We start from the raw sequence: 16,674 nt of genomic DNA, 5'->3' as shown, positions 1-16,674 counted from the left end.
TTGCGGCTGAAGTGACCAAGGACCCTCCTAGCACTGGCGATGACGATGCAGGACTAGGCAAGGACAGGATTTTGACATGAGAAGGGCGAATCATTATTTTGTGATGAGAGATGACAGTTGTATTGCCACCTCTGGAAAGATAGAAAGTGTACAATTCATTTCTGGTTCCAGTACACGGAAACTCTCTAGGGGCTACCACCAAATATGGACTGAGTTTCTATGAAAAGGAAAATAAACAGCTGCAAAAAAAATTGAAAGAAAATTTGCATCAGGTATCTGTAGCTCTAAATACAAGAGGCAAAAACAGACGTAGTGTAAAAAACATGACATCACAAATTCCTCTGGAAGATTCTGAAATCAAAAAAGATGTTTCAAATAGCTGCGAAACTGCTACAGGAAATACAAGGGATCCCAAAGATGAGTGGAGCGAGACGCACAAGCCTGAGGAATGTGTACTCAAAGTAACGCGCAAAGTTGGCCGACCCTGTAAGAAACTGCCTGCCTTGGAGACGCAGAGTGATACCCTGGACACCACCGCACCCAAGCAGACACTCCCTCCTGATCTCATTGAATCTCCTCACAAACGTTCAAAGAAGCATGGCTTACAAGATGGCGGCGCTGACTTGAGAAGATATAGCAGAGCATGTAAAGAAAAGAAGGATGATGTATCTGGAAATGAATCCCGCAGGACGAAACGGCAACAAAGCAACACAACAAAGAGTCTGTCTCAGACAAAGAAGTTAAAGTTAATCCCTTCACCACACAGGTCAGACCACAGTCAGCCTGTTCACTCACAGCAGGCGATGGGAAGTAAACAGCCAGCTTTTGGCATTACGTTGAGGGAAAAAAGTCCAGAAGTTTCCTCAAATGTACCTGACTCACCTGCCCAGGATTTAAAGCCCCTGAAACACGTTTTGCTCAAATCAAATGAGTCACTTGAAAGAAATAGGCTGAATAAAACAAGAAAAACCATCAACCAAGGAGTCAATGTAGTCGTGCCAATGAACCAGTCAAAATTACGAAAGAAGTTGTTCACTAAGCCATCTAGAATGGATAAAATCAGAGCTCAAGAAAAATTTAGTTCACGCCTTAAAACTAAGAAAACTGGTGTAAGAGCTAGGGGATCGCTACAAACTGAATTGATTAGGAATGCTACCTCACAAGGCATCCCGGTGACCCGTAAACCCGGAAGGCCGAAACAGACCAACATTGTTGTTGATGTGAAATCTGAAAAAGATGAAAGTGATTCTATAGCCTGCCATTCTGACACAGTCAAGGAAGGTGTCTCAAGTAAAACCAAATTAAGTAAACCACGGAAAATAGACAAACGTAGTAAAAGATTCCGAAGGATGAAGGCAGAGGCATTACTCAACTTAAAGGAAACATCTGTTACTTTGGGAAACACAGAGGATGAGAAAAGAGACGCCTTAAGCCCCATGTTGTGTGAACAAAGTGTAGACAAGTCTTTGTCCAGTGTAAAAGAAGAAGGCCAACTAATGGCGGAGCAAAGAGCAAATGCACTCACAAAACTTCCCCTCCAGCCCAGTGGGCCTAAGCGGAAACAACGGAGGAAACGCTCGTGGTGGAAAGATAAAAGGAGAGCACAGGGACTACTTGCTGGGAGACAAGACATCAAAAAAGAACCCTCCAGTGTGGAGAGAATCCCTAATATTCAATCTGTTCCATTAAACAACCAACCTCGTGTAGATAGTAACGAAACAGAACTGGCTGTACGTTTTGGAGATGCCCTGCTGCAAGGCTCTGTGAAACCTCAGGCAGCATCTGGCCCTGGTCAAGCGGTGGACAGTGTAGAGGATGACAATGGCTCCGCTGTGAAATCACAGTTGGAAAACAAAAACATTGGAGTGAATGAGAAAAGTCCAGGTGTAGAACAGTCAGACATAATGGGACCGAGTGATGGTGAGCTGGAATCTGATTCTGGTTCAAACATGGACGTTTCTCAGTCATTTAGTCTGACCAGTCCAGACCTTTCTGGACCACCTGACAAGGACATGTCTGATATTTCATCTCTTGTGACCCCAGTTGTGGTAGGCTTTGATGTGCTAGATAACAGCACTGAGCAGAGTCATCCCAAATCTGATGACTCCCTTACCAATAAAAGCTTCCGTGCTGCTAGGTCTGACAGGGTTTCATACATTCATCCTGACCACCAACCCACCAGAGGCCGAAAGCGCAGGCAAAGAGGGCCTATGAAGTGTGAGTTTTGCGGTCGTCTTTTTATTCACATGTCCGCCTATGTCATCCACCGCCGGATTCACACTGGTGAGAAACCCCATGCGTGTGACATATGCGGCAAGGGATTCGCTCAGAGGTCCAACCTTAATGCTCACATGAGGATCCACGACGGGGACAGGAGGATGCAGTGTTGTGGCGTGCACTTCGCCAGTCACGCGACATACCGCACACACCGCAAAACCCACCACCAGACGAGCAGAGAAGAATACGAACACTCGAGTGGGTATGACGACACTCCAAACGCACAGGCGGCAGGAAAATCCTGCCCCTGTCCCATTTGTGGCAAAGAGTTTCGCTATCGCTCCATGCTGAACACGCACATGCGTGTCCACAGCGGCGAGAAGCCGTTTTCTTGTAAAGTTTGTGGCAAGTCCTTTTCCCAAGCAACCACAGTTCGAGTCCACGAGAGGATACATTGGTCAGTCAAGCCTTACGTGTGTCCTCATTGTGGCCGGGGTTTTTCCCAAATAGGGACTCTCAGGGTCCACGCCTGCAAAAACAAAAGCGACGCTCCCCTCTCCGTAGCTGTAGCTTATCGTTGCCACATGTGCCACAGAACATTCAATGAAAAACAACAGTACGACCTTCATGTACAGTCCCATACTGATACGCACCAATATGCTTGTGAATGTTGTGGTGAGACTTTCAACCTTCCGTCCGAGCTTCAGGATCACCATTTCTTTTGCACCCAAAGGAAGACCACAGACCCTGAACCCTCACCTCCTTTGTCTCGTTCTCCCAGCCCTGCTTCACCGAGCCCCTCTACCCCCCAAAGTCCCTTGTCTCCGCTTTCGGAGAGCCTTCCCAAACTAAAGCTGCTAACAAACGTGCACACAACTTCTGCCAGACCGAAAGTCAAACTTCTCAAACTCAGAAGCACAACTCAAGAGCAGGACACCAACCGGAACAGACAACTACCATTGCTGACGTGTCCCATTAAGCTAACGACCAACTCAATTGAGGATAACGCACATCCTGTAAAGGCGCCAGCCATCAGTCCTCTCATATTTCAATTGAATAAGTTGGATCAGAAGCCTGACCCAAGGAAGTATTTCTGCCCACGCTGCGGCCGTCTCTTCAGGCACGTGATGAGACTCCGAGCCCACATGCTCACTCATTCCAGTCGTCGCGAGGGCTTCACCTGTGGGTGTGGCAAGACATTGGAAAACTGGAGGAAGTTCTGGCAGCATCAGCGGGTCCACAGGCAGAAAAAAGGACGCTTCTTTTGTCCCACATGCACCCGGGGCTTTCGGTTTGTCAGTTCATACAAAGACCACCTGCGAGAACACCCGGAGCTGAATGCTTATGCGTGCCCCCTCTGCCCACTGACTTTCTCCAATTCAGAAGGCCTGAGAGCTCACCAGCGCGACTGGCACAAAGGATCTTTCCCTTACATTTGCGACGTTTGTGGGAAGGGATGTAGCAGCCAGAGGACGCTGGACCGACACAGTGTTTCACACCGGGCGATTGGCCAGACGTGTTGTAACCAACAACAGGAAGTGGAGGAGGAGGAGGAGGAGCCAGATGTGATGCCTTATCAGTGTACAAAATGCGAGTTTACTGTCAAGACGATTGATTTGCTCTTCCAGCACCAGCTTTGCCACTCACCTTCGGGGGATAACCTGTCGGAAGAGGTTGGAGGCCAGAATCAACTGAACAGAGATCAGTACACCAACACAACCAGTCCTCGCCTAAGCATAGACCCTAAGACACAAACATCTTCCACTACGACAGCTTCTGCAAACCCACAAGTCTGGCCTCCCCTGGATCCTTTGCCTTCACATTACAGACAGCCGAGACAGCCAAGCCCCCAGACTGGTCAGGTAATAAGCACGTCACTCCAAACACCTCCTCTGCGCTCCACTCCTCATTCCAGTGCCAGTCCTCAGCCTGCTGACGGGCGACTGGCGAAGCAGACATTGTTTACCTATGGAAGAGCCTCCATGAGTGCACAGCGGCATCTTTTGGAGAGCATCCCTCCCCAAGAGCGTGGGTTTGTGGTGGAGAAAGGCCCTGGCTCCAGCTGTGCAGACTGTGGGGCTGTTTTCGCTGGTGTCTCGGAGCTCTTTGAGCACTATGTGCTACATGCAAGAGGAGAGGTTTAAAAAACAAACAAAAAAAAAAAAACTAAACAAATGTTTTGTCATTCTCGCCTTTTTCCCCCACATCATTTGCACCAATAAGTTATACTCATTTTTTGTGTGTGTGTGTGTGTGTGTGTGTGTGTGTGTGTGTGTGTGTGTGTGTGTGTGTGTGTGTGTGTGTGTGTGTGTGTGTGTGTGTGTGTGTGTGTGTGTGTGTGTGTGTGTGTGTGTGTGTGTGTGTGTGTGTGTTTGTGTGTGTGTGTGTGTGTCTGTGTCTGTCTGTGTGTACAAATGTTGTGTTTCAAGAGTCTCCAAGTAGGGATTCATGGATTTTATGTTTACATAAATATCATGGAGATTGTAATTACATCTGTTGTTTATACTATGGAAATCTGTCTAGTGATGAAACCTACGCCTATACAGTAGGAGCAGAAGGAACCGATAACATTTCCGATACATGTCCCGTGGGCATCTTGTCCCCTTGGCAACAGGTCCCGTGGGCGTCATGTCCCCTTGGCAACATGTCCCGTGGGCATTCATCGCATCAGAAATAACTAAATAAAGTGACCTTTTTTGCTTTGAGTAAATGGCCTCAGTCTTTCTTAAATGCCCATACAAATGAGTTCAATGTCCTTCCTGCTGTACTGCTGTAGATATTATGATTTTAAAAGGGAAATTATGTTTTCTGTGTGGATTCTCTTTACTTTTATATTCTTTAAAGACTAGACAGCAGGTATTTTTTTTATTGAGTACTCGGTTAACTCTTGGCTATTTAAAACTGTATGTAGAAGTGCATGCTCAATTTATTATTTATTTTAGGCTTATCTGACGGTCTAACACAACCACTACAGAGACCCCTGCCTCTCCCCTTCATCCTAATGGAACAAACTAACAGCGTTGACTAGTTGGAACTTTCTGAGTGAAGTTGATACCATTTTTCTGCTGTATATGGTTTTCTGGTAAGAGCTGCAGCTATGCCAAAAAGAGTATTCTGCAGTTTTCCCCTGTATCGCTCGCGTCTTGTTAGTTTCTTTCAGGCCTTTCGTGCTCTGTCCTATAGGCAATGCAAACACACAAGCATAAAATGCTTGAAACAAAGAATAATACACATATGTTTTGGTAGACGTTATTCATTTGACCTGCTTTGATCCTACTATAAATGTCCCCTTTTCCCTTACGATGACCGTATTATAGTTGGTCAAAACATCATTGTCAACAAAAGCCACACATTTTACCTGTAACATTTGGATGTCACAATTGACCACAAGATGGCAGTCATGAATAAGTCAGAAGGGAATTTTAGTAACCTTCACTTAGGAGACGGACTCCTCTTTAGAACCTGTTTCTTCAACATGCAGGTCAGCTCAAATGTCATTCAGTATGTCCTGGTCTTTTGAAATCTGCAGAAAACTAAACCGCATATTTTAAACTAAATAGACCTATATATGTATAATACGGTTTTTAAACTATAGCTTATAACAAGTTTTTTTTAAACCAAATAAGCTATACACATGTATAACAAGGTTTTTAAACTAAATAACCTGCTACACACATATAACAATTTTGTATTATTATTTTATAACCTATACACGTATAACAAGCCTTTTAAACTAAATAGCCTATACACATATGAATGACAAGATTTTTCACCTGAATATCTTCTACACATATGTATAACAAGGTTTTTTTTTTTTTAACTATATAGCCTAGTAGGAACATCTTAAGATAACCGAGAAAGAAAACGATTAATTTACTATCTAGCGTCTGTGTGTGAGCACTTGTGATGGACAAAGTTTACCAATAGGTAGGGTACTCCTTTCACGCTGACCCATATTTTCATATTGTAATTTAGGTTTAAGATAGGTCTCTACAATTTTCGTCGGCATATTGAAAACACTTCCGCCTATAAAATGTATCTGCTGGTACATCAGGGCACAGTTTTTCAAAAGTAATCCAGTGGGATTTCGGATAACGGATTGGATCAAATCTTGAAAATGGGTTGCTCAAAACAAAAGATGGATTCCGAAAGAAGATCAGATCACGTAATCCGATCTTACATTTGATCTGGATCAAACCTTCCTTTTGTGTTGTTCAAAAGTTTGAAGTTGGTTTGGGATACATTTGATCCAAAAAAACAAGATTATCCTGATCCCACCAGAAGGGTGGATTCAGTTGTTTTTTAAACAAAATGAATGATGACAAAATATTTTTTTTGCAAATGATATACATTTATTCATTTTTTGGATGAATTCAAATCATAAAAATGATAATCAAAATGATAATCATGAGTAAATGTACACAACTGGGAGAGATGACATCAAGTACATTTCAGACCTGCTCAGACCAACACTTCAACACAAAACCCGAAGGAGTCATGCTTTGTCCTTGAAGGAACAGTGCTTAATTGCGCTGCGCTTTTACGCTTGTGGGACTTTCTACCAAGTCATAGGAGACTATATGGGAGTGGACAAATCCACTGTGAGTAATGTGGTGAATGTTGTGTCCATGGCACTGGGCAGTCTGATAAATCAATTTGTTTCCATTGGACAGTGCTAACATTTGTTTATTACCAAAACTAAATAAGGAATGTAAATGTTTCAGTTCATTATCATTTTTCTGTTTCTTAAAATTTAAACAAACAATGGCTATTTGTGGCCACCTGTATTTTTAGGTGTACCTGTTGTTCTTTGCTAAGCCTGTAGGCTGCACTGTTGGTTTCATTCTAAAATTCGGTAATTGAGATTTGGTAATTCTGAAATTTGGGATTTGGATCACTTTGATCCTATCCAAAGTTTCTTTGAAAAACTGGCATAAAAGTAATCTGGATCAAGTGATCCTGGATAGCAAAACATGGGATTTCTAAATCCGGATAATTTTGATCCAGATTACATTTTTTGAACAACTGGGCCCAGAGCATCACGGCTGCACCGAAAAGGGGCGGGTATTGTGCAAATAAGAGACGGATAGGCTACAGAACACACAGGAGCTGAATACAGCGGTATGTATAAAAGAAGCAAAAAACATGTTTTGGTGTACATCTGTTAGCATGCCTCTTGTTTGATTATGTTTTGTATTATTTTATTGTTTCATATCTATGGTTGCATTCAGTGCTGGATAATTCATCTTTTTGTCACAGCCATGTTTTTGTCTCACAAGACAGTAACTTCGATCCTTTTTTTTTTATAACGCTACCTTGGAGAATGTCGCATGTTACTAGGCTAAATGTTTCTCATCCACTGCTGAAAACCACAGCTAGGGTACTCTACAACCCAGATTACTAAACAGGCGTGGGGGGAAACGGACGTAGTAGCAGACACGTACGTTATGTGATAGCCTACGTTATCTATCAGCTTATGAAGATTGTTCCATTTCATTTCGTGAAATTCATCTTTACACATTCCCCGGCGGTGACCCCTTTACTTTAGCATCCTATGGACAACAATTGCGTGGATATGGGTTTGGATTCGGACTGTCTGAGGGTGAACGTAAAGGATGAGGACGAGGAGGCTGTGAGTGTAGCCAAACATCCCCAAAGGTCATCTTTTACATTCATCAAGAAGGAGAATTATGAGGAGGCGGGAAGAAGCTGTGATTCACATCCAGGTATCACATTTTGCCAAAAATGTGCTTACTTACAGAATGTTATCAAAAGGAAGCTAAATACATTGAAATTATAAATCTCATGAAATGAATTAAACTATCGTAGACTTTTATTTTAGACTAGCATATCTAATTTGTCTTCATAACATTGAGACTATTTTATTTATCAAAAAAATGAAGAAAGTTTGTATGCCTATTGCTGATAGTTTTGTGAGAGATGCTATACGTTACTTTTGCAGATACACATATCATTAAGGATAGCCCAGATAGCCCCGGTGGAGTTAACAGGACGTGTAGGAAGAGGCGGAGGCGAAAGCGGGAGGAAGGGAGCAAGGACTTGCCCAGCACTGTTGTGGAGGCTGAGGGCGTGGGCATAGATGCACTGTGGCGATGCCGGCTGTGCCAACACTGCTTCAGCTCTTCCTGGGAGCTGACAGGCCACTGCTGCATGGGCATTATGGGCAGTGAGGGGGGCAAGGTGGGCACTGCTCCTGAGAGCAGCGGTTCAAAAGGGGGCATTATGGGCAGTGAGGGTGGCAAGGTGGGCACTGCTCCTGAGAGCAGCGGTTCAAAAGGGGGCATTATGGGCAGTGAGGGTGGCAAGGTGGGCACTGCTCCTGAGAGCAGCGGTTCAAAAGGGGGCATTATGTGCAGTGAGGGTGGCAAGGTGGGCACTGCTCCTGAGAGCAGCGGTTCAAAAGGGGGCATTATGTGCAGTGAGGGTGGCAAGGTGGGCACTGCTCCTGAGAGCAGCGGTTCAAAAGGGGGCATTATGGGCAGTGAGGGTGGCAAGGTGGGCACTGCTCCTGAGAGCAGCGGTTCAAAAGGGGGCATTATGTGCAGTGAGGGTGGCAAGGTGGGCACTGCTCCTGAGAGCAGCGGTTCAAAAGGGGGCATTATGGGCAGTGAGGGTGGCAAGGTGGGCACTGCTCCTGAGAGCAGCGGTTCAAAAGGGGGCATTATGGGCAGTGAGGGTGGCAAGGTGGGCACTGCTCCTGAGAGCAGCGGTTCAAAAGGGGGCATTATGGGCAGTGAGGGTGGCAAGGTGGGCACTGCTCCTGAGAGCAGCGGTTCAAAAGGGATTGAATTTCGTTGCCCTGTGTGTGGCGATCGCTTCCTGAGGCCCACGGCGTTCATCATGCACAAACGGAGCCACGTGGGTCAGTCCCACTATGTGTGCCGCGTGTGCGGACGCACCCTGAGAACCCTCCGGAAGTTAGCCGCTCACCGCCGGCTGCACACGCAAGCAGCAGTGTGTCGTCTCAAGGGCATATCAGTCGCAGCTCATCAGAAGGGCCAAAAGCACGAATCAGTAAACTCCCATGGCGAGGGGGAGGAGGCCAAAGACCGAGACAGCAGTGAGGATGCTGTTCCCTCCTGTGCACATCTGGCAGGTATGGATGTGCAATTCTTCTGTGTTGAATTTTCCTCATGGCCTTGTTCTCACCTTCATAACTTTTACCGTCAGTTGAAGATTTTCACTTCACTTCACTTATCTAGGGCATACTCTGCTAATCTTTCTGATCATCTATGGAGTGCCAGTTCACCAGATGATATTCACCCACATTTTCTGACCTCTGACACAGCTGATGATCTATCACTGTTTGTTGTTGTTGTTTGTTGTTGTGTCGTGTTGTTGTTGTTGCCGTGTGTAGCCCAGGTCCTCCAGTCCCCCCAGTGCCTGCAGTGCTTCATGACCTTCCGTGACGCGGAGACGGCCGAGAGGCACCTGCGTTTCAAGCACCCCGCCACGTACGGGCAGCAGATCAGGGGCCACACTGTCTTCGCCTGCAGCGTCTGTGACCAGACCTTCCCCTCCTCGCGCCTGCTGTCCACCCACCAGCGCACACACAGCAGGTGGACCCTGACCACAGCTGGCTCTGAGGACACGTCACAGGACTGCACTCCAGACAGCAACGTGAACCTCTTGGCTGATCGCCGTCAAGAAGAAGGTTTGTGAATCTGACATACTGTATAGGCATCTTTTCTGGTGTAGTAAGTCATATTCAGATATATCATTCTAATATATATTAGTGTGATGTAGGGCCTTATCAGCATCACTAACCTTTTATGCCAATATAAATTGTTAAGCAGAATATTTTATTCAATTTATTGTTTTGCAGGATGTCGCAAAAATGGCAGCATATCGATGAGTTGCATCTACTGTCACATTACTTTCACTGACCCTCGAACATGGGAGCGTCACATGACCGCTAAGCATCCAGGGGCACCCCCGTCCAGTCTTACTGCCCCAGCGACACCCCCCAGTTCCTGCAGCCCCCCCACCAGAGCCTCCGGGGGGCAACAGAGACCCTGCAACCCCCCCACCAGAGCCTGTGCGGGGCAACAGAGACCCTACTGCTGTTTGACATGCGGAGAGAGATTCATCCAAGAGAGCTCTCTTGCCAAACATTGTGATGAAGCACACACGCAAACTGATACAACTGGAGACACAGACATTGGTTAACAGACTACAGGTGCTAAAGTTTCCCTATCCAATTGTCCTAACAGGGCAGTTTGAAAGGGCATTGACACTTCTGATTTATAATAATTGATAATGAATCCACCATTAATCCATCATTTAAGGAATGAGAACATATGTAAAGGTACAGCTATTGCTGTACATTAGGCATATAGAAACCTGTTACATGGAAGAATAGGCTTGTATACTATTGCTAATAGAATGCATAGAATGACTCCTATCAGGGGCAGCCGTGTCCTACTGGTTAGGGTTTCAGGCCGGAAACCGTAGGGTGGCCGGTTCGATCCCTGACCAGTAGGAAAAATGTGGGCGGGGGAAGTGGTAGACCACTGCTCTCCCATGCCCACATCCACGGCTGAAGTGCCCTTGAGCAAGGCACCTAACCCCGATCACTGCTCCCCGGGCGCTGCCAATGGCAGCCCACTGCTCCGGGTTAGTGTTACTTCACTTCACTGTGTGTGTGTGTGTGTCACTTCCCTGGATGGGTTAAATGCAGAGGTTAATTTCAGAGTGTGTGTGTCTACACCACCTCTGCCATAGAGAGGACTTTCACTTCACTTTTTCACTATTACTCCCAGTACATTTTATTGACAGATTGCTGCAGCCTGTGCACAGTCTGTAATGGGTCCGTTCTGCAGAAGCCGTCTTGTTGATTAGTTTGAATCATGACTGTTAATGATCGGGTTGAAAGACCTCACGGAATGTCAATTATTGTGTTGTTGAACATATATACAGCATATTTAATTGTACTATTGTCAGGTCCTGTCTTTATTCATGTTACGTAGACATGGCTTCAGCAATCCAGGAGCTATTTGAAGATTGAAGAGCTGTTGGTGTGAACTTTACTGCATATTACCATATCCTACACAAAGTTTAGTTGGAGGACATGGTGCTGCTGATCCAGGAGTTGTAGTTGCACACCTTGGCGTAGACACCGGGTTTGTTCTTCATGGCACACCCATAACCCCAGGACACCACACCCTGCAGCACACCGTCACACACCACAGGACCTCCAGAGTCGCCCTGCGAGGGGCAAAAAAGACAGTAAAAGGGATAACTGTAAAGAACAAACAAGAGACGTTAAAAGGGGGCCACCAATCGCAAGTGGGCATAGCTTTGGATTTCTTGCCTGTAGACACAATTTTGTGGTCGGAAGAATAGACATCTCAGGTAACATTACCTGGCAGGAGTCCTTGCCTCCCTCCAGGTAGCCAGCGCAGAACATGTTGTTGGTGATCTGACCACCAGGGTATGTGCTAATGCAGGTGCTGTCACTTATGACAGGGATTTCTAGGCATCTGAGATTAATTGGATAGTAATCTTTTGAATATCAACACAAAGAAGAAGAAATACCAGTATTAGTAACCCTGTCAAAGCATGGAGGGAGAATATTCCATTTAAATGTATAATCAGTTCTAAATGTGTGTCATTCTAGAATGTACAATGAGTTCCTTACTGCCACTTCCACTGGTGTTGCCCCATCCAGAGACAAGGCAGCGTGCACCAGCACTGGCACAGCCAGTGGGCAGTGCCACTGTGCCCACATACTGGTTGAGGACAGCAGCCTTGCTGAGCTTGATCAGCATGATGTCGTTGTCCTGGTTCTGGCTGTTGTAGTTAGGGTGTAGGATGACCTTGGCGGTGTTGATGAACTGCTCAGTGCCCTCCGTCTTCTTTATGTTGTGCTCACCCAGACGCACCTGGATACGACTTACAGGGGAGTGAGGTAGGGGTGTTCAGACTGTTAGAGACTGGGTGAATATCCAGGGCTGTAGTCTACGTGATACGCAGGGTTACGCCGTATTACCACCTAAAACGTTCGTGGGTTTGCGTATATCCACTAAAACCTATGTCTCCACTAAAACCTAGGCCAGGGGGGAGCTGTGGCACCGACCCATCACAGACAGTATACCCACCACAGAAAACTAGACTACAGCACTGTGAATATCTTTGTGTCTCTGTGCCAGATGTTTGTGTTTGAAATGTTTATAATACATCTCACAAAATTCTGACAACAATACCAAGGTTCTCTAAAAGGCGTGCATATGTAAGCACACGTAACTTGAAAAAGCAGTAAAGCAATGGACATAATGTTTTCTTACGACTGGTAGCAGTGAGCAGCAGACACAACCCATTCACTGGAGATGAGGGAGCCGCCACAGAAATGGTAGCCAGCGTTGAGAGACACCTGGTAAGGCACGCTGTGTCTTTTGCACTCATGCCCTCCGACAATCTTATCATCCTCACTCCTTGCAGGAGCAGCAGCTAAGATAAATATTAATGTTAGTAATTACGTTTCCATTATTCAGTAATGAGACCTTAACATTTTAATAACATTAAAGCATTTGTGAGATTTGATGGGGAGACTAGTTTAAATATGGTTCTTTGTTACACATTTATGAAATTGTTTAGTAGGCTGTGTACAGACAGGCATGCAGTCTGTTGAACTATGGTTCAATGATTTAACACTCACATGCAACTGCAAAACACACCAGGAGAATGATGACACTCATCGTGAGATCTTGTGTGGCGCAAAAACTTCCAAACCTGAAACGTCTCTTATATATTTTCTGTTGCCTTTACTATCTAATGCTCTCAAGGACACCAATGTCATGTTGTCTAGCCTCCGTAAAAGAGTAACCCGTGTGTCTGAACATGAAGCTATTTGTACATTTTCGCTATTCACACACAAACTAGACTTAATGTTCTGGTAACATGTCGTTATCTGCAGTAAATCCTACAGGTCTTTTTCCTGATTAGAAAAGTGTTCCCTAGTCACGTGTATTCAAGGGAAGATTTTCAGCTGCAACCACCTGGAAATACAAACAGGCATTGCTTAGCAGAAATTACTCACCACCAATAGGTGTAGAGTATAAATTTGGTTTTAATAAAGCGAAAAGTAGTGAGAGCCAGTAAAATGGGTTTTAAAAGAAGCTTTAAAAAAAATCATACTGATAGTATGTTTACCAAATAACTGTATTTACATGCGAGGAACCACCACATCACCTCCTGTCTTAACTGCCAGTATGGAGAAATATTTTTCTCACAAATGAGTATTCAAAAACAGATTCTGACAGTTTTCTAGTTTTAACAGTTTGAAAGGGTATTAAGTCTTCCACAAGGGTAACTTCCATAAGAGTAAAATATCCATTTGCAATACATCCAACAATGAAATGTACCTTGTTTCACCCTGCCATTTTTTTTCCTTTAGAAAGTGAACTTCTGCTTCTGCATTAATGTATAGCAGCTTAGTCAAGAATCTGTAACGTTCCCTAAATGTGCCTGATTGGTTTTAGCTGAATACAACTGGAACGTCCAGTTATTTCCATTCCTTCCAGTTCAGCAGAAAAAAAGGTGTTCCAGGAATAAGCAAGTTTAGGAATATTGCCCTATCAGCACAACGGCTTGTCCAACGCTATGCGAATTGACCCATCTGACAGACATGTGTGAACGTGCAACATGTGTCCTTGAGAATCTTAGATAGCAAACCAAATGCAGAGTATATAAGGGAGGTGTTCTGGTCTGGCATTCTGTCATCACCGAAGATCTCACCATGAAGGCTCTCATTCTCCTGGCTTTGTTCGCTGCGGCATGTACGTTTTGAACCTTTTATGACTGAAAAAGAAAATGGATTTTTGAATTTATTTTCTTTTTATTGTGGATTTAGAGGTCCCATGACATAGTCAGTAGTATATTAACTGTACAGGTATTTCTTGGCCTGTATGGAGACTACATTTAAAGCAGATCAATCTGTGCCTTATATTACATGGAACTGTATCTCAACATTTTATAAATGCATCATTAATCACACCTGCATTTGGTCCAGATGCCGCTCCTCTGGAGGAGGATGATAAGATCGTTGGTGGGTATGAGTGTAGGAAGAACGCTCTGCCTTACCAGGTGTCTCTGAGCTCTGGCTACCACTTCTGTGGAGGTTCCCTGATCAACAACATGTGGGTTGTGTCTGCTGCCCACTGCTACAAGTCGTGAGTATCCAATTGTTTTTTCCTGAGCAGCTATTTCAAAATATTTGGTTAATTAAGTGATAGTTCACTTGTTCTTACTCCTGTTAGCCAAACAATTGCTTTTTCAAGAAAACATAATTCACAGCTCATTCTCCTTTCCTCTCTTTCTTATAGCCGCGTTCAGCTGCGTCTGGGTGAGCACAACATTGCTTCCAATGAGGGCACGGAGCAGTTCATCAGCTCTGCCAAGGTCATCCGCCACCCAAGGTACAACGGCAACAACCTGGACAACGACATCATGTTGATCAAGCTGAGCAAGCCCGCCACCCTCAACAGATACGTGAAAGCTGTGGCCCTGCCCTCCAGCTGTGCCAGCTCTGGAACCCGCTGCCTGGTCTCTGGATGGGGCAACACCAGTGGAAGTGGCAGTAAGTAGACTAGAGTAGGCCATACACAAAGTGACGGTGCTATGCTTTGACACTTGATTTGGAGCCTCACTCACATTCTTCGTTGTAAATCCACAGGCAACTACCCAGACCGTCTGAGGTGCCTGGATCTCCCCATCCTCAGTGACAGCTCCTGCAGAAGCGCCTACCCCGGTCAGATCACCTCCAACATGTTCTGCGCTGGATTCATGGAGGGAGGCAAGGACTCTTGCCAGGTAAAGTGCAGTCATTTGTTGTCACATTTTCATCTCAGAGTCTCTGACCGGCAACATATTTTATGTGTGATGTGATGTGTGCCTTTTTCTCACCACACTGTTACACATTCTTGTACAGGGTGACTCTGGTGGCCCCGTGGTGTGCAACGGTGTTCTGCAGGGCGTGGTGTCCTGGGGATACGGCTGTGCCATGAGGAACAAGCCCGGTGTCTACGCCAAGGTGTGCAACTACAATTCCTGGATCAGCAGCACCATGTCCTCCAACTAAACCTTGTGTAGGATATGATAATATGCAGTGAAGCTCATACCAACAGCTCTTTGATCAAATGTCAATAAAAACACCTGTTGAAATAATATCACTATTTTGTCATCATTTTTTAATCAAAACAAAAAACTTGCACCCCTTATCATTTCACAATGCGGAGGTCAAGACAGTAGTTGTTAACCCACAGCTGATCAAACGAATCTTTTATCATTTCTGGTACCACTTCGTCCCTAAACCATTGCTCACTTTTGATGATTTTATTGTAAGACAATCATGTACTGTTGTGCTGTGAGGAACAAGCCTGATATCTATACCAAGGTGTGCAACAACAAATCCTGGATTAGAAACACAATGTCCTCCAACTACATGCCATGTAGGATATGACAAACATGCACAGGGCTCACAACAACAGGTCTTCAATCAGATTTCAATATAAACACCACTCTTATATCACTATTTTGTCGTCACCCTTTTAGTCAAACAAAAGTAGTGCATCATTTATTGTTTCCCCGATGGGAAATTCAAGTGAAAATGTAACATGCAAATGATAAAATATAAAAGACAAAATAAACTTTCATAAAAGTTTTCACAATAAAATTGTCAGACAAACATATTTGTTAGTCTAAATGTATATCTAACATGGGAAGGTGTCCTGTTTGAATACAACAACAAATGAGAACTTTTTTGGATTTCACAAAAATAGTAACTTTAATTTACCTGAATGGTAAAATTCATGGAAATTAGCAGCTTAACTCCTGTCTAAGGTTGATCTTAATGCTTTAAGGGCACTGTCCACGTTTCTAATCCAATACACTTTTTGTCAAATTCAGCAAATTGCACCCGACGGTCCGCTAGCTGGCCATTCTGGGTTTTCATTCCAAAGGGGGAAAAAATCAGTGTCAGGTCACAGTCCTGGCTCTGTCAATAGGAAGCAAGCATAGTGGTTCGGTTTGAAGGGAGGTGCAATTTGATCATTAGTGTGGCAACATTCAATTTAAGGAAAAGAACACAAACAAAGAACAGAAGTGTCAAATAGTAGCCTGGATACCAGCCTGAACTCCGCCCACAAAATTTTTGGGCTGGGAGATTCAGTCTGGAATCGAGTTAGTTGGGAGAGATTTAACGTTTCAAAAAGGTTGAAACGCAATCTAAACCAATCAAATTGTAAGGGCGGGCTTTATACGTTGATGGACAGATATAGATAGAATATACCGGAATATACATCGAACAAAGATGGCGCCGTCTCGGGAGCTTAGTGGGACATATTTTATATGATTTAAGCTATCTACACGACTTTTTTATGTCTACATTGACTCGGTTAGTTGTGTATACGCAAAACGAGTGTTGCCGAGGATTTTAGG

At 44.6% G+C, this 16,674-nt stretch overlaps 4 protein-coding genes across 4 annotated transcripts; 3 read left to right on the top strand and 1 right to left on the bottom strand.

Annotated features, from left to right (window-relative positions):
- Window positions 1-323: 323 nt before the first annotated feature.
- LOC308380698 (uncharacterized protein) lies at window positions 324-4,361 on the top strand (the record flags this gene model as incomplete). The annotated part of the gene is made up of 1 exon (XM_080858103.1): window positions 324-4,361. One exon carries the CDS (start codon window positions 324-326, stop codon window positions 4,359-4,361), a length of 4,038 nt encoding a protein of 1,345 aa, XP_080714229.1.
- Window positions 4,362-7,792: 3,431 nt separating this feature from the next.
- LOC308380697 (uncharacterized protein) lies at window positions 7,793-10,407 on the top strand (the record flags this gene model as incomplete). Its single annotated transcript, XM_080858102.1, has 5 exons — window positions 7,793-7,943; window positions 8,180-8,418; window positions 9,004-9,334; window positions 9,596-9,892; window positions 10,064-10,407. The coding sequence occupies 5 exons, from the start codon at window positions 7,793-7,795 to the stop codon at window positions 10,405-10,407; spliced, it is 1,362 nt and encodes a 453-aa protein (XP_080714228.1).
- An 888-nt stretch (window positions 10,408-11,295) lies between these two features.
- Window positions 11,296-12,935, bottom strand: LOC308380696 (trypsin-3-like; the record flags this gene model as incomplete). The annotated part of the gene is made up of 5 exons (XM_080858101.1): window positions 11,296-11,445; window positions 11,603-11,742; window positions 11,879-12,132; window positions 12,525-12,687; window positions 12,896-12,935. 5 exons carry the CDS (start codon window positions 12,933-12,935, stop codon window positions 11,296-11,298), a joined length of 747 nt encoding a protein of 248 aa, XP_080714227.1.
- Window positions 12,936-13,975: 1,040 nt separating this feature from the next.
- On the top strand, window positions 13,976-15,316 carry LOC308380831 (trypsin-3-like; the record flags this gene model as incomplete). Its single annotated transcript, XM_080858243.1, has 5 exons — window positions 13,976-14,015; window positions 14,249-14,408; window positions 14,562-14,815; window positions 14,912-15,048; window positions 15,167-15,316. The coding sequence occupies 5 exons, from the start codon at window positions 13,976-13,978 to the stop codon at window positions 15,314-15,316; spliced, it is 741 nt and encodes a 246-aa protein (XP_080714369.1).
- Window positions 15,317-16,674: the final 1,358 nt, after the last annotated feature.

This window comes from Sprattus sprattus, assembly GCF_963457725.1.
Source record: "Sprattus sprattus genome assembly, chromosome: 19".
Classification (NCBI taxonomy): domain Eukaryota; kingdom Metazoa; phylum Chordata; class Actinopteri; order Clupeiformes; family Clupeidae; genus Sprattus; species Sprattus sprattus.
The sequence above is the reverse complement of the archived record's forward strand: the minus strand, read 5'-3'. Positions and strand labels throughout refer to the sequence as shown.